Raw genomic sequence first — 20,669 nt, forward strand, 5'->3', positions numbered from 1 at the left:
GTCTTACACTTTTACTAATCCCTTGATTAGAAACAAAAGTTCATTATTTCAGTAAACACTTTTTTTTTCAACTACATTTACATTAGGTAACAGACTAATGTAAATGTTTTTGACTACACATAGTGGAGCAATTCTTTAATCTCTGGTTCACAATGAACGATCTGAACGTTTCCCATGACTATTTCTAAGAGCTTATGAAAGTCAGCTGCAGAAAGGAAGCCTACTGTCTGACTTAAGTTTGCTGTGTAGCAATCTGTGCAGTTTACAGGGGAGCTGCATCTTTTGAACTATAAAAAAAGACAAGGCCGCTGTGTTTTCTTTATGGTAGATACTTTGTTTGTTTGTTTAATTTTAGGAAAATACTGTAGATGATGCAGTGTGCTACTCTTGGAATATTAGCTGGCACAGAAATAGGTTGGGCTGCCAATGCGTTATGGTAATAGTGAACAGCTTTATCATCTGATGAGAAGATAAATTGACATGAGAAAAGGGAGTTATATGAGCAGAATAAGCAATCATTTTCTGCCAGTTACCTTTTTAAATTCTGTCAGCTTGCAAATCTGCTTTCTGGGAATAATCCCATAGAATCATGAACTGGAAAGATCAGGAATCGTGAATTTAGTTACAACTTGGACAATAACAGCATGTGTGTAGTTAGAATTGTCTTAAGTATAGCCTATACCTGTCAAGGGTAGAAGTGTTAATGAATAATTGATTTCATAGGTGAGCTTAAGTGGGTACTAGCTGTTTTTAAAATAAAGCTGGTTTTTGCCTTAAGCATATTTAATTAGCTAGGGTGAAGTTTTCTTCCACTTTGCTCAATAAACTTGCAATTTGTTTTGCATGTTTTTGTGGTTATTTAAAAGCAGACTTATAGGCAAAATACATACTAGTCAAAATAGGTCTTAGGACCTCAGTTGTTTGGCAAGGTCTCTTCCAGCAATAGATTTAATCTTAGATGTAAGGAGTGGAAGGGTGTTGTCTCTATATTGCTTAACAATTCGAGTGAGAATTTAAATAAAAGAACTATTTTGTCCTGCATTGTTAGGCAATAGTATTGTACAGAGAAATAGCTGTACCAAAAAAGAACAGCTAATTAAACTTCTACCTTCCAAAGCCAAACATCAAACTAAAGTATGCTTCTTACATTTGAAAGAAGATATTTATAGCAACCAAAGTTACTTTACAGCTGTTAAAAAGTGTTTTGTGCTGAAATTCAGTGACAATACAGAAATATTTATTATTTGCTAATTAAAGTGTAGGCTTCTGCCTCTTGTGCTGATTTACAGTGCAATCCTTACTTTAACCACTATGAGCAATGTGCAAATTGAATTTAATAGCTAACCAGAGCATTGTACCATATAGTAAAGCTAACCAGAAAAGGAAATTAGTCTGTTTTGGAGGGAGTTTAAATGAAATTACAGATATCAGCATTGTACACGTTGATGAAATTTTCAGTGCTTTGAAAGAAAATATTTTTGTACTGAGTAAGTGCAATATTGGAAAGAGAGCTAAAAGGCTCACCAAGTTCAATGGCTGAATAGCCAGGCTTAAGTTAAGGCCCATTGCTATCCTGAGAGCCATGCAGCAAATTAGAACCAAACTGGATGGCAAAACAGTTAAGCAGCTGACAGACCAATGTATGATACAAGCAGGCTGCTGCTTTAACTTCAATTAAAGGTTTCACTGGAATGAAAGTTTCTGTGCATCTTACTGATTGTCATGATTTCATATGACAAATACCAGTTTGAAAATAGAATTGTTGGGTAATAAAATGATTAATGAGAACAATTCATTGATATAGTCTGTGCCCATGGCAGGGGGGTTGGAACTAGATGATCCTTGTGATCTCTTCCAACCCGGACTGATTCTATGATTCTCTGATAATGAGACTTTCCCCTATAAACAAAACCAAGAATGATGTTCTGCTCAGACAAATGATTACTGTGGGTTATTGGAACTAGAATTTCTTTGCCAGAGTTGTGTGTACAAACAAAAATCCACATTCATTGGGAGTCAAAAGTTATTAATAATCTTGGAAGAGAGTTGGAGAGCTTATTGTGCCTTCTGCCTACACACCAACCTTTGCAAGCTAGAACTTTTCATTTTCCTTCTGTCTTGATGAAAGCTTTGATCCTTTTGCAGAATTGCACATTAGTAATACAGGTGGTAGAAAGTGGAGACAAATTAATATGCATATTTATATCAAAACTACCTCTTCTATACCTGTTAACTTGTGTAAAGCTGAAGTGGCATTTTTGGATTCCTACTCTTCTGTCTGTAACAAGGATTAAATTAATGTTCAGTTTCTAGGGTAAGTGCTGTAACTTCTTAGTTGGCAGCATATATATAAACAAGTAGTGTTTGTGAATGTTTTTCACACTGTATTAAGAATAGCATCACTGGATTGAACCTGTCAGAACTCCATGGAATATCAACCTTTTACATAGAGCCTAGTGTGAAACCATTGCTCCTTGGAGGAGTGTATTTACAGACTCATGAAGAAATGACTGGCAATTCTATGGGGCAGGGATGTGGGAGAGACATCAAAAGAGATACTAATACTAATGCTAACTAGCACATTGCTAATACTAGTACAAGAGCTTTCTTATCCAGTCACCATATCCTTTTGCAATATCATGGTATTATTTTTTTTTTTTATCACTGCTGTTCAAATTCTGGATCTAGGATTTTGAGCATATTTCTTACCCTTAAAGTTAGAATTTATGTTCTGCAACAGAAATGAGTAAAATAAGCTATTGTGTTTCCATAGTGTAAAAACATTCTAAAGCAAGTATGTTAAGGAGCTTTAACAGCCTATAGTGCCAGTCAAGCATGCTTTCATTGCCTTAAGGAAAGAGGGTGGTGGCACCTAGAAACGTGGAAAGTGGTCTTAAATATTCTACTTCCGGGTAGTGTGGTTGGAAAACAATGTCATCTTTAAACAGTTATTCTTTCAAAAGTCTTCTTCACAAATTAATGCCTACATGGGCTGATTAGCAAGTTATTTAAGCAATGAGGTGGTTTGCTTTTAATAAGTTAGTCTAGAAGTGGTTTTATGAATAAAGTTGACATTAAAGGTGCTTCAACCTTTTTTTTCTAACAGCATTAAAACAACTGAAAATGTGATGGGTGGAGTGAGGCACATTCTTTAGGGCTGACCCCCAAAAGAAATTGGTTTGCTCTTAGAATGGAAGCAATTTTTTTGTTGTTGTTATGAAGGTCCCTTGCCTATCCACCTCTGGCACAATTTCAAGGTAAGGCTGTAATAATGTGAGGTAATCAGAACTACATCCTGATCTTGCAACTGTTTACACACTAATGAAATAATGAGAAAAATGAGTGGTGAGTACAGGATGAACAAGAAATAGCTGCCTTCCAAGGCAAAGGAACCTCTGACATTTAACATTAATTTTTTCCACGCTGATTTTTTTTTCCCCATCTCATCTGTAATTTAAAGCATAAGCAGAAAAAAACCTTACTATTTGCTATAGTATTTTGAGCATGCTTATAGAGCACAACAGCATTGCTACCCAGAGATTGATATTTTGGTCAGTCTTGCATAAGTTGAAGTCTGAATAAGGTGTCCTGAGTTTTGCCTTCAAAAGAATGAATAAACTGACTTTAAAATAAGCTCATCAACACTTTTCAGCATCTACAGATGTTCTTGTACCATTTGGCCACCAAACTGTGAAGGGATAAAACTGTGGAAAACTGGATGTGGCCTGGATAAACCTGAGTGTCATGAACTTTTGACATGATAGTGCTGTGCCTTATCAGTAATCTGACTGTATGGATTCTGGGATAGAGTTGATTTGTACCCCATCATGTGGTTGTGCATAGTGGACAACCTTGTCTGTTGATACTTGTCATAACAAACTATTCACTGACAAATAAAAAGTCACACAGAGAGTGTGTCAATAAATGTGTTTGGAAAAAATAGGTTTTCATACAAGAACTTATCAAAGCTTTAGGAAAATCTACTGATCTTCAGCTCTGATGATTACTGAATTCTTTTAATAATTTTTGTTTGCTTTAATTCAGGCTCTCTGGAATGAATATACCTCCTCCAGTTATCAGCAACAAAAACTGGCTCAGACTACATTTTGTAACAGACAGCAATCACCGATACCGTGGATTTAGTACTCACTACCAAGGTACATTCCAAGAAATTTTTGTTGTTGTTGTTGGTTTTTGATTTTTCTGTTTTGTTTTTTTTTTTTTTTTTGTTTTTTTTTTTTTGCTAATAAAGTGTCTGAAGTTGTACAGTAAAAGGGAAGGGCCATACAAAAATAATTAAAAAAAATTAAATCCTCCTAAAGCTGTAGTTTGTATTTGCATAGATGATAAATTCGATTGTGCACCTGTTACATCAAGTCATAGAATGTTAGAGTATGGCTAGTGCGTTTAATGCATCTAAATACAGTTATAAAACAAATTATAACAGATATCCACTTTATTCAGTGTAAGTACTCAGTTTTAAAAATATTCCTAGTAGTCTGAAAGATATTAAATTACTAACACAGAAATAGTGTTTTCATCATTAAAACACGTGTTTGCCCCTATGGTTGTTTAACTCATGTTTGTAAAACAGTGAGTAAGTTTCTATTTACTAATGAAGTATTTAATCATTACCTGTATCTGAATGTATTGAACTACTGAGGGTTTAATTAACCTTGTAAGATTCTTATCTACTGTTTTTATGAACAAGAATTACTGAGTATGTGGGAAAGCATCTGAAGCATTAGCTTTGGAAAATCACCAATTTGAAAAAGGTCATTCTAATGCTGAAGTGTTAATAAAAACAAACTTAATTAGTGTATGGTAATACTGTCTGTTTTTTTCACAAGCATTACTGTAAATAGTATTTTTCAGTATCTACAATATATCAATGGATCTTCAGGGTTTAGTTACCTAACATATGTTTTTGTGCTTTTCCACTTATCTGATGGAAAAGAAAACTCATAGTATTCCAAATACGTTTATCTTCTTCTAACCTAGAAGATTATATTCTTCTAGTGTTCTCTATATGAAATTTAGCATAGAAGCTATTCTCCCAGGCAATCAGCAGCAGAAGGCAGGGACACAGTCTCAAGTTGTGCCAGGGGAGGTATAGCCTGGATGTTAGGAGGAAGTTCTTCACAGCGTGAAGTGATTGCCCATTGGAATGGGCTGCCCGGGAAGGTGGTGGAGCTGCTGTCTCTGGAGATACTCAAGAAAATACTGGATGGGGCAATCAGTGCCATGGTTTACTTGATTGGATAGGGCTGGGTGATAGGTTGGACTGGATGATCTTGGAGGTCTCTTCCAACCTGGTTGATTCTATGATTCGTTATTAGCTCTATAACTTTTTCCAGGATCTGATAAAACTAATCGACTAATGTAAAAATTGCATCTAACGAAAGACTAATTTTTAAATGTAACTGATCTTTGGTAATAGCAAACTTTTTACATCTCTGTGTAACTGCTTCAGATAACATACTCCATACAAAGCCAGAACAGATTTGATTACTGCTTCAGCAAATATTGTATATATCTACTTGGATTTCCTGAATCCACTGATGTTCTGGAATATGTATACTTAGTTAATTTATGTAAAAGGAGCCATCCTACTTTAGCCCTAGGGCTGCTATAACTATTTATGAAAAGTACTTTTTTTTTTTTTTTAATATCCTTCATACCAAATACAACAAACCACACTATTTTCTGTGGAATTGCTAGCTTATGGGGTCATTTAAAGATACAAGTGGGAGCACTTTAATAGAGCCTTCACAACTGAGATGTGATAATTGGTTTGGTAGTATATGTGAAGTTGTTGGGCTTGTTGAGACGTTCAGTTTGAACTGCTGAAAAAAAGAACAAAGTGTCTCAGATGACACATGTACATTCCTGCTGCAAGTGTGAGACAATAGGTAATGAAAGAACATTTTTTAGTTTCAAAATTTGTTTCCTGCAACTCAAATAAAACATGTGAGTTGGTAGGTAAGGGAGATTGAGTTTGCTATGTATCTTTTCTCTTTACCAGCTAAGTTTATAGGAATTACATGATGAAGGTTTTACTGTTATTTTGGTTTGCTTCTTCAGTTTTCAATGGCATATTGCTGAATGTAAATAATTCTGGCATATAAAATCATTAAATATGCATACTAAGGAAGATATGATTAGAAATTAACTTTGATAATAGAAAATGGAAAATGCATTGTCACGTAATAGGGAGGAATATTTTCTGTGAGTGGTAGGCTAAAGGAGAGTGTATGTAGTACTATAACCAGAATTAGTAAGTTCTTACCACTTCATCTACTTTAGCTTTACTCTGCTGTTGTATCTTTCAAAGGACCCAGACTAAATTCTGAACTTCAGAACACTGCATAATTCTGACTTCATCACTGCTTGGCACTTCCGTACTCTTTTCACCTAATCACTCCCTTAGCTTGCTGGTTTTGTTTGCACAACTGCACTTTTAGTACTAGTATATTTGGGTTGTGGTTGACCCAAGCAAAGTACCCCTACAGCCACTCACTCTCTCATCCTCACAGTGGAACAAGACTGAAAACTGGAAGAACAAGACTAAGGAAATTTGTGGGTTGAAATGAAGATGGGAAATTCACTCAACTATTGCCCTGGGGAAAACAATCTTAATATAAAACATGCAATTATTTATTTAGGTGTTAGGAGCCAAAGACAAATAGTTAAATAGTAAGGGGAAACACTTTTCTTCCCTTTCACAGGGCTGATTTCATTTCAGAAGCCTCTTCTTCCCCTTCCTCTGCTCCACCCCAGGTTATGCTTTGTCTCTGGGTGATGTGGCAGACAGTGCAGGAGATTCAAGGCAAGGTTTAGGAATGCCTTTCTGCTACTCCCCATTTCTCCCACACTACTTCTGTTCTTTTCTTCTTATTCATTTCCTCCACTCTGATATGTGTTTACTATGGGCTACAGTCTTTCAGAGGAGGAACCTGCACTGCTGTGGTTCTTCCATGACTCAGGTCCCTTTGAGGGTATTACTAGCTCTGGGATGGAACACTTCTGCTCTGGTGGTGTTCCTTTCTCTCAATACTTTTTGACTTAAATACATTTTCAAAGAGATGTCATAAGATCTGCTGCTGGGCTCAGTTGTGGTGGGTCCATTGTAGAGTCACCTGTGACCAACACAGGGTCCCTCCTGACCTCTCATCAATCACATGTGCCCTCTTCACCCCCCACTATCAAGCGTCTACCATCTATGGCAGTCACAATCTGAATATGAAAACACAAACAAACAAACAATCTTGTTCATTGCTGCATTCAAAAAGAAAATAAACAGATTTTATGGCTACTTTTAGGTAGGATATGAAATAACCAAGTTTTACTCCCTTCTGTACTCCTAAATTTATGAAATTGCCTTTTTAAATATTATTTTTCACAAAGTAGCCTTGCATGGTATAGCTTCAGTGTAATATTTAAAGCTACTGTGGCCTAGACATTTGAAGAGAAGACTAAAAATTATGTGATGCCACGTCTTAATCTAGCTGCATATGACAGAAAAAAAGATCAACAGAAAACCTAGAGTATTGCACAACCTTTCATAAATATACTTTTAATTTCATCAATTATCATTTTGCCTTGCTAGCACCTGTGGAAATGTTTAAATTAACTTTAAATAGAGAAGAAATGACATTTTCCAAGGTACATATTTTAATGAAAAAAATATTGAAGTATATAATATTTAAACGACTTTGGGAAATGATAATCAGTGATGCATGTCAAGTAGACGAGAATCAAAATGTTTCCCTGTTGAGGTTGTGGTGTCATAACCAAGACATTTATCCTTGCTTCTCCGATCACCCATGTTTCAGCACTTTGCTATTCACTGGGAGTTCTTTGCTTTGATATTTTCTGTCTTTATTGCTTTGTTAACACTCCTTTTGAATTAGAAACTGTTGGCTGAAGTAGAACCAAAGCTTCTTTGGATCTTTGTGAAGCTGCTGCTTCAGTGTTTCTTGGCAGTGGTAGTCCTTTTTTGCTGTTTCTAAAATCGGTTGTGCCTCTTTACTCCATTTGCAGTTCTTGTAAAATTTCCTTTTGCTTACTGCTTTCTGTTAGTTGCTCTTTGCAATCCATCAGTTATGTACAGATCCATATTATCTAAGTGGACAGAAGGAATTAAGTTAGCTTCACAGCTTCCAGTCTTACAGGTTGGTGTACTCAAACTTCAATATCTTTTGTCAAGCGTATCCAAACTATGAAAGGGCTTTTAGAAAACAATTCTTCATTTTTTGATACTTAACAATTACTTTAAGAATGTATAACTTTGGTATCTTTTGAGATCCAGCATCCTTTCTCTCTCTCTTTCTCCCTCCCTCCTCCTTTGAAGCTCTGGAAGGTTCAAGAGTAGCCCTGTACTGTTTATTTCACTTGTGAGATGAATTCCTTAACTGCTTTTGCTTCCTTGCAACTTTCCTTTCCCTCTGTTTAAGCTACGTAGAAATTACTGCTTCTCCTATGAACAGAATTGTGTCAAATGTACTGAGTGCATAGTTGGATCTGCCTTCCATTAAGAATCATTGCTTATAGGAAAATACAGGTGATGAGATGAAATATATCCATGAGCTTTTCAGAACAGAATAAAATTTAGCTGCCAAGCTCATGTTGAAAAGCACAAAAAAGGTTACTTTGCTTAATACTCGACAGCCAACTATGTAGAGGTGAAATAACATAAATGCCAGCACTTCCAATGTGTGATGCAATGTGAATAAAAGAGATGTTGAAAAGGTTTTTTCTCTGCTTGATTTTCCATTGTTCTTTTCTTATTGCTTCTGTCATTTTGCATATGAATAGAAATGTGTCTTCATTCAGAAATGATTTATGGAGTCAGACTTTTCTTAGATTTTTTTTTTTTTAATTGGTTTTGCTTTGAGAATTTTAAGCTATCAGCAGTCAGGTAAAGAACAAAAGTACACAGTACTAAGCTGCCTCAGAACATCATAGCTAGAGTTTCCAGAGGGGGAAATCTGTCTTTAGCACTTTTCTAAAAAACATCTAACAATTTAAACACTTTCTCATTCATTCTTGTCTTAAAAGCTGTTGCAACAAACAGTACACAGTATTGTGTATTGCCAGAACACTCAGCCATCACAATGAAATCCTGGGTGAGATTTAGCTCCAAGACACCGAAGTGTAGATGTCTCTGTATTGTAACTTATAGTTTAGACACCTATAGCTATCTAAATATCTGTTGGAAGTTGGGGAGCTGTGGGACACAGTTCACCTATACATGAATATGTGTGCATCGATGTATGCAATCACCTAAGCTATCCAGGATATTGTAACACCAGTAGCAGAGGTGCAGAGGCTCTTCTGGCAGACAAGCCAAGGTGTTGCCAAGCAGAATGCTATGAAGTAGCAAAACTGCACCGACCCAAATTATGTATGGGCAACTGAATCTTCTCCATACCTAGCTAATCCTGTCACTGCAAGTCGCAGTGATTCAGCTGATGACATGATAGGGATTGAGTAGATAACTAAGACATCTGCATGGTGTTGACAAACAGGAATTTACAAGAGACCATGCCATTCTGGCACAGAAACTAGATGACAGGGAAGAACAACTAAAATGAAAGCAACCAGCATATAGGCAGCTCTTAAGTCCTGTCCAAGGTGTGTGCTTTAAGATGAATTACAACACATTTCTCTGACTAGACTGGCTAGATTTCCATTTATTGGAATATATATATATATATATAATGCAGTACATATAGTAGTTTATATAGCCAGTGCAGCTATAGACATAGCAATGTAGATGTCTTAATCCATATAATGTGACTACCTGTTGAAATAGCTTTTTACTACCAGCCCACTCATGATCTGGAGAGTCCCTGGGAGAAATTAAGGTGCTGCATTATTTGGATCACCTCTGTAGAAGTCTGCTACTTAAATAAAGGCTGTGTCTGCTTCTGCTCAGGGCAGTATAAATAAATTACTGGTTGCATTCGTAATTTATTTGACAGGTGATAGATTTTATTCTTTTTTTCAGACAGATATTTAGTTCTGAGAATTAAAAATTCATGACTTTTCAGTCCCTGAATTTGTATTGCCCAAACAGCCCTGATTTTGCAACAGATAGAGGAAATAGGAATCCTGTTTTCAGAGAATGCAAGGAAATCACCAGAGCCTCCCAGTAAATTACTAATTTTTTTTTTTTTTTTTCACCTCCAGGCATAACAAGAACTTTACTTGTGTGACAATGTAGGGAATTTAAATTTTTTTGTGGATTTTCACACTCATGGTTCTTTTAGCTTTGCTTTATCTTATACCAAGCTATACTTTCTGAGAAGATGATTCTTCACCTTTACACTCTTGAGAAGTCTTTTATTAACAGCAATATATCTACACAATAACAGTGCTCAGAATGATATAGTCCAGTCAGGGAGGAGAAAAATTGCTGCATTTTATTGAACCTCCTTCATTTTAAGGAACTTATTTTTACATTTCTCCCGGTTTAGGTTTTAATAACATTGTTGGCAATTAGTTAATTAGTTCTGATATTGTATACAGACCCAGAAAGATCTGTTTCTAAACTTTTAATTCACTTTTTTTTTCTACTTCAAATAAGATTTTTTTTCAAGTCAGTAGAACTAATATTGAATATGAAAAGGAGGCAGACTGTGTTAATGTTTAAACTGACAGATTCTAATTGCTTTTGAAATAAATATGAAGTGATTTAGTAAAGGGTCTGTACCATTTTTTTAATGATTTTATGGGCAAGGCTTCTTAATTTAACAATTATCCTAAAGAAAAATCTCTTATGCTTTAGGTACATTCAAGCATTTTAATATATTTGTTTCCTTTTCTATTCTACACATTTTTGTCATTATTTAGAAAAGAGCAAATGCTAGTTTTATGTACTACTGACTGGAGGTAATTCCATCTCCTCTGTAGAAGAGAAAATGAGCTGAATATTTAATAGATCATTTTCATAAGAAAACAACAGCCAGGTGTACAGAACCAAATAATGTATTTTGTAATGACATTTCACAAATAATTATGAAGGATTCTGCCCCAAGTAAGGATTAAAAGAATTTTCTGAAGATAAGTTTACATAAATCATAGCAGTATGTGAATTCTTTTATATAGGAGAAGATCTGAAATCTGTTTTATGCATATTTTTAATGTCTCCTTTTGTGGTATTAATCCCAGCAAAATTTCAGTGATAGTTATTTCAGCTTGTTAGAATTTGACATCCTTAGTGTTTATATAATTTTATATACTGCAAAGAATGTTACTTGACTGTGGAAAAACAATCTTCCACAGATAAAAACACAAAGAAACTGTTCTCATTTACATTTACTGTTTATTTTTTATTCAGGGATATTAAGAAAGGAGTATTATTCATTTAAAACTTTCAAAACCAATATAAATAAATAAGAATCCAAACAGGAAAAACAAAAAAAAAAACCACAAAACCACAAAAAATCCCAAACAAACATTAAAAACAAAACAAAACAAAAACCGCAAACAAAAGTTTAGTGATGCTCATAACATCCCTCATAAAATTCTTTACTTCAGAAACCTGTGAATTATTGCATAACCCATTGATGAAAAATTGGGAATTGCTGCCATTCACCCAGTAGAATAATCATATTTTAGTATTTATGATGGCTCAAAGAGCTTTTAATGCCTGTATAGTGCCTCCTGCTTTGTTTTATTTCTTATTGTGTCAGTGATGGACCTTTAAAGTACTGTAAATTTAGTCTATTGATTTTGGTTTCAGGTATTTTCTTAAACTGCCGTTTTCTCCTGTCTGCAATCTCAGCAAGATTCAGAGGAAAGGACATGGAAGTACTTCATGTTCTCTGTAGTATCTTCTTGTTGAATCCTTGATCCTGAATAAGTATCTTTATTTGAAATGCAGCATGACTCATTGTTTGAGTTTAAAAAACTTCTATTCCTCATATACAGTCTTTCTCTTTCAAGAAAAATAAATTCAGAAGCAACTTAAGCTCAGTGCAGTCTTAGCCTTTAATTCATAGTTTTCTAGAATAATGAAAATATATAAAGAATTCTGCACAATGTCTTTAGGTCTTTCTACTCTCCCTGTTTGAAGTGGAAAGCATCCCACAATATGTTGCAACAAATTAATATCAATGTCTGAAGTAGAGAGCTTACACTAGTTTCTGCATGTCAACCTCCTGCTTCTGTGGGCTCCTATTTGTTGGTTTGTTTTTGGGTTTTGTTTTGGTTGGTTTGTTTGTTTTCTTTTTTGTTTGGGGTTGTTTTGTTTTGTTTTTTTCAATCTCAATTTCTGGCTTTTATTCCTTATTTTTGTATGAAGCCTACCTGCTAGTTTTGCTTACCAGTAGAGTTGTGGGAGTCTCAATCTATGTAGACATATATACTGGACACAAAGTGGACACTATTCTGAGCAACCTGCTTTAGTTGACACAGCTTTTAGCAGGTGGAGGTTAGACTATAGAGTCTCCAGGGGTTCATTCCAACTTTGTGGAAGTCTGAAGTGTTCATACAGGCTAAGAAACCAGTAGTCTCAGGTTTGACCTCCTTAGATTCTATCAGATAAGGAATGTAAGAAGTATCCAAACCCAGCTGCCCTTTTTGTAAATCAAATTACCATATTTGATGTGTCAGTATCACTTTGTCTTATAGAAGATGTCTCTGTGAGCACTTGGACAACATAACACAGTGTGCACTGCTGAGGAAAGATGCTTGCAGTAACTGACTTGGATATTAGTAACTGTTTTGGCTGTTGAAAGAGAAGTTTCTCCTTACTGTCATTGTATTGTGGATCAAAATTGACTGAAATCCTCATTAAGGCAATACCTGTGTAACTCCTAATACTTCTGACGTAAAAATAAATGTGTAAGCATTTAGTGTAAGACAGCTTGAAATTGTTAACTAATGATTCACTTGGTGCATCTCACTGGGAAGCTTTTCTTGAGGCAAAGCTCTTCTTTTGCACTGGATGCCTGCTTTGTGGCTTAAAAGTTCATTTACTGCCTACTTTATGCTGTCAACATGTAATCTGCAGGAATAGCTTTTTCTTGGTAAAGTCTAAGTGGACTTTGAATCAGTTTCTGTACTGTAAGAAGAAGCTTCCTTCCCAGAGATTTGTTTTCATCTCACTTAGGATCTGACCTTTCTTTAAAAGTATTTTTTTAGCCTGTCTTGACCTTTTAGACAAAATCAAAAGTAAAAGACAGTAAAGTTTCATTTATAAATTGTTCACCTTTGCATTACTTTATAATTAACATTTGCTCTGTTTAGACATTAACCTCATTTATTCTGAGTGAGAAGAGCATATCTTATTAAATGTAATGCTTTCTTTGTTCATAGTCATTGTATTTTTCACAGTGATTAAGATAGTAATTGTCAGAGTGCAGCAAGGGCTGATAGCTCCTTGGTGAGTTGGAGGCCAGAGGGGATCTGTACTTCCAGTGCAGTGCATCACAGCCAGTGCTGGTGCCACTGCTTCATGGAGCAGGGAAAGCTGGGGGGCAGTTGGAGGCATGCCCAACCCTGGGCATCAGAAACCTCAATGGGAACAGGAACAGAACAAGTCCAGGCAGACACATTAACCCCATGGATGGGCAGGGCAGGGTTGTGGGGGGCTGGAGTTGAGCACTGCTGTGCCATCACTGAAGCAGCAACTGATGACTATGAACTACAGGTCCTGCACCCATGGACAAGGGTGAGGGGAGGTCCAGGGGCTACCGGACAGTGCTGCTTAGACCCATTAGAGCCCTCAGAGTCCCAGCAGTCTTTGAATAGAACTTGCATAGTGATATACATAGAAATATTAATTCAGATCTGAAGTTTTTTGGGTTGTAATGCACTTGTACGGTATAATGGAGTACATATACTATAGTATAATGGAGTATATATAGTATATAATATGCACAGAATGGGCTAAGGGAACACAATTTATATGAAGTTGTTAATCTATTATTATTCTGATTCTAGTGGTTTGGGGTTTTTTTCTGTGCTTATGGTGAACTCCACAGATACATCTTGCATTGATGCATATCTCTTTGGAAAGAAAAGTGTGACTTCATCTATCTAATCAATGATCACATGAAAATTCTTTTGTATTTCAGATCTCTACTTTCTCATTTACAAACATACATTCATGTAAAAGTTTGGTTTTGTTTCTGTTTGGGGTTTTTGTTTGGTTGGTTGGGGCTTTTTTTTAATTAAAAATAATAGGCCTTTCAAAATATTTTTTTAATTGAAGTTAAACCAGATGAAAAGAGTATCCCTAGGTGTGCCTACGTTGCTCATTTTCGTATGGTTAAACATAAGTCACTGGAATAAGATCTGTTATTTGGATAGATATATGGAAAAGAAATCTACCCCTTTTTTCTATGCTTTGGGTTTAGTGCAGGTGAGAAATCTTGCTAAGGTATTTGGCATTTCTCTGATATCAAAAACTAGAAGACTGATTCTGTCTAAATAGAAACTCAGATTTTAGAGTTAATCCGTTTCATAAAATTAAGGTATATAAAGTATCTACTTTCAAAAAAAAAAAATCAGATGATCATAAGTTCACTGAGAGAAACATCTGGGAAACCATAGATACATGCATTTGCATTTAATTAAAGATAGCATATGTCTTTATCTCCTGCATCCCTAAAAATTTCTGGCCAATGCCTAGTTGTTACTTGCAGATTGTTCTGGTATGTTTCACTGCTGGAGTAGATTTATATTTTAAATTAATAGAAAAGATAAAAAGAGAAGAAATAACAATAGAGAGTTTGAAAAAGAGAGGAACAACTTTTGTAAGAGAATGACTAATGGTAAGAGTTGCCTTCTAGTACCAAAAAGGAATAAAAAATTAAGTTCTCAACCAATTCATATGAATTGTGGACAACATGAAAACAAAAGGAAGCAAAATTAATTACGATGAATTAGAATAGCTGCTGAACAGTAGCCTGAGATCCTATATATTTGGTCTCATGAACAGTTTGCCAGTTTTATTCTGTTATTCTACTGCCCAAGATAAAAAAAATGCAAATTTAGAGGATAGTCATAAATGGGCCATACTCTACCTACAGTCCAGTAAGAAGTGGAGATAGCCAGCAGATCAAAGGAAAGGATTACTGTCCTTTATTCAATGTTCTTGTGACCCTGTCTGGAATAATACAAGTTTTAGGCTCCATGGCAGGCAAGGTGGTTTCTTTGCAGGAGCAAGTTCAGTGGAGGGCAACTAAGTTGGCTGGGAGGATGAAAAGCTTGCCCTAGAGGCTGAGGCATTCAGGCTTTTCATCCTGGAGAAGAGAGGAAAGCTGATAGCAGCTTCCAATTGCCTGGGTGTTACTGAAAAGACAGAGACAAACTTTTTCTAGTGGAGCAAGATGTGGGGATGAGAGGCAAATGACAAATTTTGAAACAAGATGTAAAGAGCAACTCTCATGCATTTAAGGCAATTGCTCAGGGAGATTGACCATCTTTAGCTGCATCTCAGACCTTTACTAGTTGCCAGTCAAATTTTACTGACTCTTTATCTGTGGAATTACAGTGTCTGTCTTGCAGTAACAGAAATTATAGCAACATACTTCATGTCAAATCTTTATTTTAAAATGACATTGCACTGGGAATAGTTTGCTTCAGTCCAATCAGTGGTTAATATCTAAAAGCATAGCAATTTTGTAATTTCTCACTGTCATTTATTGAATTAATAAATTTTCCTTAAAATCCTGCAAAACCATATTTTTCAGTTATACATTTTAAGAAAGAATGACAATTAAATATTGGTCATGTTAATTTTATGGGGAAAATAAAAAAGGTAAATCTTAAATCATATGTTAATAGATGCTGACTAATCACTCATATTCTTGTGGAAGCTCATGGAGCTGGAAGACAAAACCAGTTCTGGTTTAGTAGGAAACAACAGCCACAGATGAAATCTGCATTTTAATCTGGGATTGAACATAACCTGGTAACATAGCACAAAGCTCAGGTTTCTAAAATGAACATAAACCTCTGGTTGTCTTGTCTAAAATTAATTTGTGTCAATAAAACAATTTCTTTCTAAAGTGTATAGAGATTCAAGAGCAGTAACAAGAGTTGCATTTTTCTGATTCTGAGTTTGACACATAGAAACTACGCTGAATACATTTTTTTCAGGCCTACAGTTTCTAAAAAGTTGTTAAATTTAAATTTAGTATTGCATATTAGTACTGTAGTGTGGTGGGCTGAAATTCCCCTCCCACAATAACAACTCCAGACTAGCTCAGTTCAGAAGCAAATGAAGCTGTATTTTACAAGCAAAAATAACAGTCTACAACACAATGCAATGAATATGTACAAATATACACTATTCACATTTACAAATATGTACAATTAACAGAAAAACACAACAAAGCCCCCTGGCCCCAGAGGAGCCCTGCCTCTTCCCCTGCCTTCCCCAAACCCCCCTGGCAGAAGGATGAAAGCCAAGAAGCAGAGAGGTTGTTAAACTTAGCTTTTCAAAGTCAATATGCGGGTGTGTGTTATCCTCCAAAAGCAAAAGGCCAGAAGAGAAACACAGACTGCCCAGCAGAGAAGCACCAGACAGACTGAGACTGTATGTGCTTTGTTTTGAGTACAGACTCTTAAATATTTCTCTCTCTCCAATGGAAGTGTTTAGAATAACCATTATTTTGCTTTCTTACACCCAATTGTGATTTATTTACATTCTTTTACCTTTCTGCTCAAACTCTGTGAGAAAAAAATTAAAGGCATAGCAATTAATTGCAAGTTCCAAGAATACATTTTAGATTTCTGTACTGATTGTAGAGAGAAGATACTTTTTTCTAGCATGCCCCGTTCAAGGGATGCTTTCCCAAGTCATAGTCTTCTAAAAGGGAAGGAAAAAAAAATCACTCAAATCCACAAAACCAATTTTGACTGTACTAGATACTTTTTTCTACTTTATTTTGTGTATTTTATTTTATTCCCTCAAAGATTATTTGTTAAAAGTTAGTCCATGAGATGAATTTAAATAAGAACTTTCACTACGGGTTTATCTGGGTGAATTTCCTTTGCTATCATATTTACAACAGGAACCCTCTGTATGCTTGTAGCATATTGCATATGCAAAGTGTATGCATCTAGAACAGATTCATAATCTATTTTTGGAATTTTGTCTCAGGCAAATGTCAAAGGCTCTTGCCTTTTTCCTTTACTAAAGAATCAGGAGCAACCTCCACTCCTGTATAAATAGAAAGGCTTATGGGTCTTCCATATGTTTGCATTACACAAGGTCTTAGTAGTCATGACAGTTTTGGGTACTGAATAGCTCCCTAGATTATTAGCTCAATGTCCTTGCACTTCTACATACTTGCAAATTTTCACATGTAAATATCACTTAAAATCTTACCTCACCTAGGCAATCTAATTTGACATGTGAAAGGTCATCATTTTTACTGATTTTAATTTATTCTATATCCACCAGGACTCAGAGAAATGGTTGTCCAGCCTAATAGGTCTGAGACTGCTTTAACATGGGCTGGTCAGGTTCACTTTCTTGGTGAATCTGTGCCCAAGCAACAACTACTTGTCCTTGATTCCACATCCATGTTGCTTCCTCCCATGGTGCATCCTGGCAGTCCCTCCAGCTTCAATTTTTTTCAGTTCTGATTGTGAATTCGAGTGATTACCTCCTGCTGAGTTGGTTCAGTTGACTGTAAATTGTTGGTTTAACATTTATCTAAATAGCAGAAATCAATCTCCCTTTCTTCCTGTACCTTTTTTCTTTTTCAAATTTGTCTTTTTCTAAAAAAGGTTATGAAAAATGAATATGTGATTTTTTTGTTATATCACATAGAGAATTAACATTGTTAAGAGCATATCTCTGACAAGTTGAAAGGTCAACTTTGACTGCAGATGGTTGAAATGGAGAGTATCTTATATTGTCCATATAACATAGGTGTTTCAATTGGTCTCAGCCTGTTTTAATAGAACACTAAGACAAGAAATTTCATACTTTTGCAGATTACAAATGATATTTAGGCAAAAATGAATGCATTTATTCTATACAGTAACTAATATTTACCAGATTGTTTATACACAACATGAGTTTTGCATTAACATCTTCTAAGTAAATCACACCAAGTTGTTTGCCTTTTACTGGTCTTCTGAATGAGTCCTTTTTTTTTTTTTCAGTGTAATTGGATATGGAGGCCTAAGAAGTTAGATGCTTTGCTTTAAAGTTGTCACTGTATCAAAGCAAGTGTATTTTTCTTTTTTTCTTTTTCCTTTGAGACGAACTTTCTCTTTACTCAGCAAAAATTTTGGGGGTAGGTCTTTTGAATAAAATAATATAACCTATTGCAGGAAGTGGTGAACAAAGAAGAATTACAGATGCAGTGTTTATCCGATATCAAGCATAGATAATTATGCTTAGATATTTTGGTTAAATGCATGTATTTTACTACCCATCTACCCTTGGCTTTGTATCAGGTCTAAAAGACTTTTAGTTCCCATGCTGAGCTTTGAGGAAAAGAATAAAATATATGCCCATATATGGCAGTGTTATTGGCAGTTGGAATACAGAAGCTTCATCTACTACCTAGGTTGCTGTACAATGCAGCTGTGTCACTCCTCAAAAGGGTGGTTATCACTTTTCTGCACATGGGGTCCCTTTAATGATATAGCTGTATGTTTTGCTTTAGCCATGCTGATTTCAGGACTGAATTTACTGGGGTGGAAATGATGTGCTGCTTGTTCTGACTGGCTCAAAAGTTTTTGAGGACATTTAAAACTAAATGTGTACATATCACTATGATTACCAAGTGTTCACTAGCATTAAAACATGTTCTGATTACTTCCAGTTTTTAAATAAAGCCTATCGACTTTCCTTTTTTATGTCAGCTATTTTTACTGTGTTAAACAGAGGGAAATTTAATCTCTTAGGTTGACCAGGAAAACACAATTCCAAAGAAAAAGTTAGCATCCAGTGCTACTGTGTGTCCCACAGGTTCTTCCACTTTGATCAAAACTGCCTCCACTGGTGAGTTAGAGGAGCGTATTGCGGACACTACTGGTGCTATTACTGTTGCTAGTACATCTGCTGATGTTGCTGTATCCAGTGCAGTGACCACCTATAGACAACCTCCTGAAGAGCAACAAGTGCAAGCTATGAATATAAGAAAATCCATTTGGGAGTCGGCCACTTCCAAGGAAGCACTCTCCCTTCAGCAAGAAACTTTACAAAGCACACGACGGCGACCAAGAAATGCTCAGCAGATAGAAAGAACTAAAGAACTTGCAGTTGTTACTCATAGAGGTATTGGATATTATTTTACTTGTGCCCATGTAGTTACAGAAAAAATATTTTGTATACGTTAGAAGTGAAAGGTCAAGGTATGCATTTAGAAATTTAGAAATGTAATTGAACCGAATGGGAAAGGGATTAAAAATCTGCTTGAAATTGAGTTCTAGGGGGGCAGCCAGGTGGAAAAATGAAATTAATAATGATATTGTCATAGCAATTTAAATTAATTTGATTTACAAAAAGACAGAAGAGAAAGATAAGGATTTTTTTTAATGTTACTTTATAGCTTATATCTTTATATTCACTACCAAGCATAGTGCAAATAAGATCTGATGAAAAGTTAGAGTTGTAATTAAAACATTAATTTATTCTGTATGTGTGCTTAGCTACACTCATTAAAAATATACCTTATAAATAGCTACTTTGTTCAAAAAGAATCAATGATGTGATTTTAATAATTTCCCATCTGCTTAAATCTTCAGCAGTGTTTTGGCTTTTCAAAACATCTGTACATTTTTATTCTATCAAAACACGTTTTAAACACTTTTTTTGTCCACCATCACATTATGTTTAAAATATTGGAAGACCAAGAAACACAGACTTATTATGTGGTCTGCTAATGCGGTATGTTAGTGCAGTAATTAGTAATACAGTGCAGTAATTCAGTACAGTAATGCAGTATCTGTAATGTGAAGTGTAAATCTTCTATCCATAGAAGCTAGGATTGAGAGGGGCAGGAGTGGGATAGAGAAACTATGATCAGCTCATGTGAAAAGCAAAAAATTGAATAGTATGACAAATAGATGGTTCCCACTTTATAGTCTGTTATTCTTTGACTCTGTATTTAAGAAATCATTAAGCTACAGCTGATGCTGTGCTACAAAAATTGATGAAACTTCATTTCTTCTAAAGCCAACTTATAAAGTGCAGAAAGGCTCAGGAAGACAGTTCTGCATCCTTCACTATGTTGGGTCACAGTGAAGTTTATTTGGGTAATCACCAAGTTTAGAGATTTTTTAATGTAAATTTCTGTAGCCTAAATGCCACCAACTGAAAACTGAGTAGGTCTCGCCCACACCTTGCTGGCAATCTGTTCAGTCCCTTGAAATGCTGATCCCCAAGACATCTGGATATTGAGCATTTATGTTAGAAATTCTGGATAATTAGGTGTATCACATGAACATAAAATCTATTGAACAAAAAAAAAAAAAAAAAAAAAAGGAAATGATCTGTACATGAGTAGTAAGTTCCATGCATTTGGCTGTGGTTGTGCTGTGCATGTAGATCAGTTTCCAGAGGAAATATAATTAGGCGTGTGCCCAAGATGATGTGGAAGTATCATACATTGTTTATGTGCACATAAGCACCAAATAATGGAAGTCCAGAGTATATCAGACTCCTGTTTCATTCTTTAGAAATGGCA

General features: G+C 35.4%; 1 protein-coding gene across 3 annotated transcripts in view; it reads left to right on the forward strand.

Moving 5' to 3' along the window:
- CSMD3 (CUB and Sushi multiple domains 3) overlaps window positions 1–20,669 on the forward strand; it is a 383,091-nt gene that overhangs the window by 145,178 nt on the left and 217,244 nt on the right. For 2 of the 3 annotated variants that reach the window (XM_054385442.1, XM_054385443.1), the window contains exon 6: window positions 4,045–4,157. In XM_054385442.1, the coding sequence (XP_054241417.1) occupies window positions 4,045–4,157 (113 nt within the window). Of the gene's footprint in view, window positions 1–4,044; window positions 4,158–18,949; window positions 19,259–20,669 lie in introns of all 3 variants that reach the window. The other variant, XM_054385441.1, reaches the window with a different exon arrangement.

The sequence above is a fragment of the Indicator indicator genome, chromosome 12 (assembly GCF_027791375.1).
Source record: "Indicator indicator isolate 239-I01 chromosome 12, UM_Iind_1.1, whole genome shotgun sequence".
NCBI lineage: Eukaryota > Metazoa > Chordata > Aves > Piciformes > Indicatoridae > Indicator > Indicator indicator.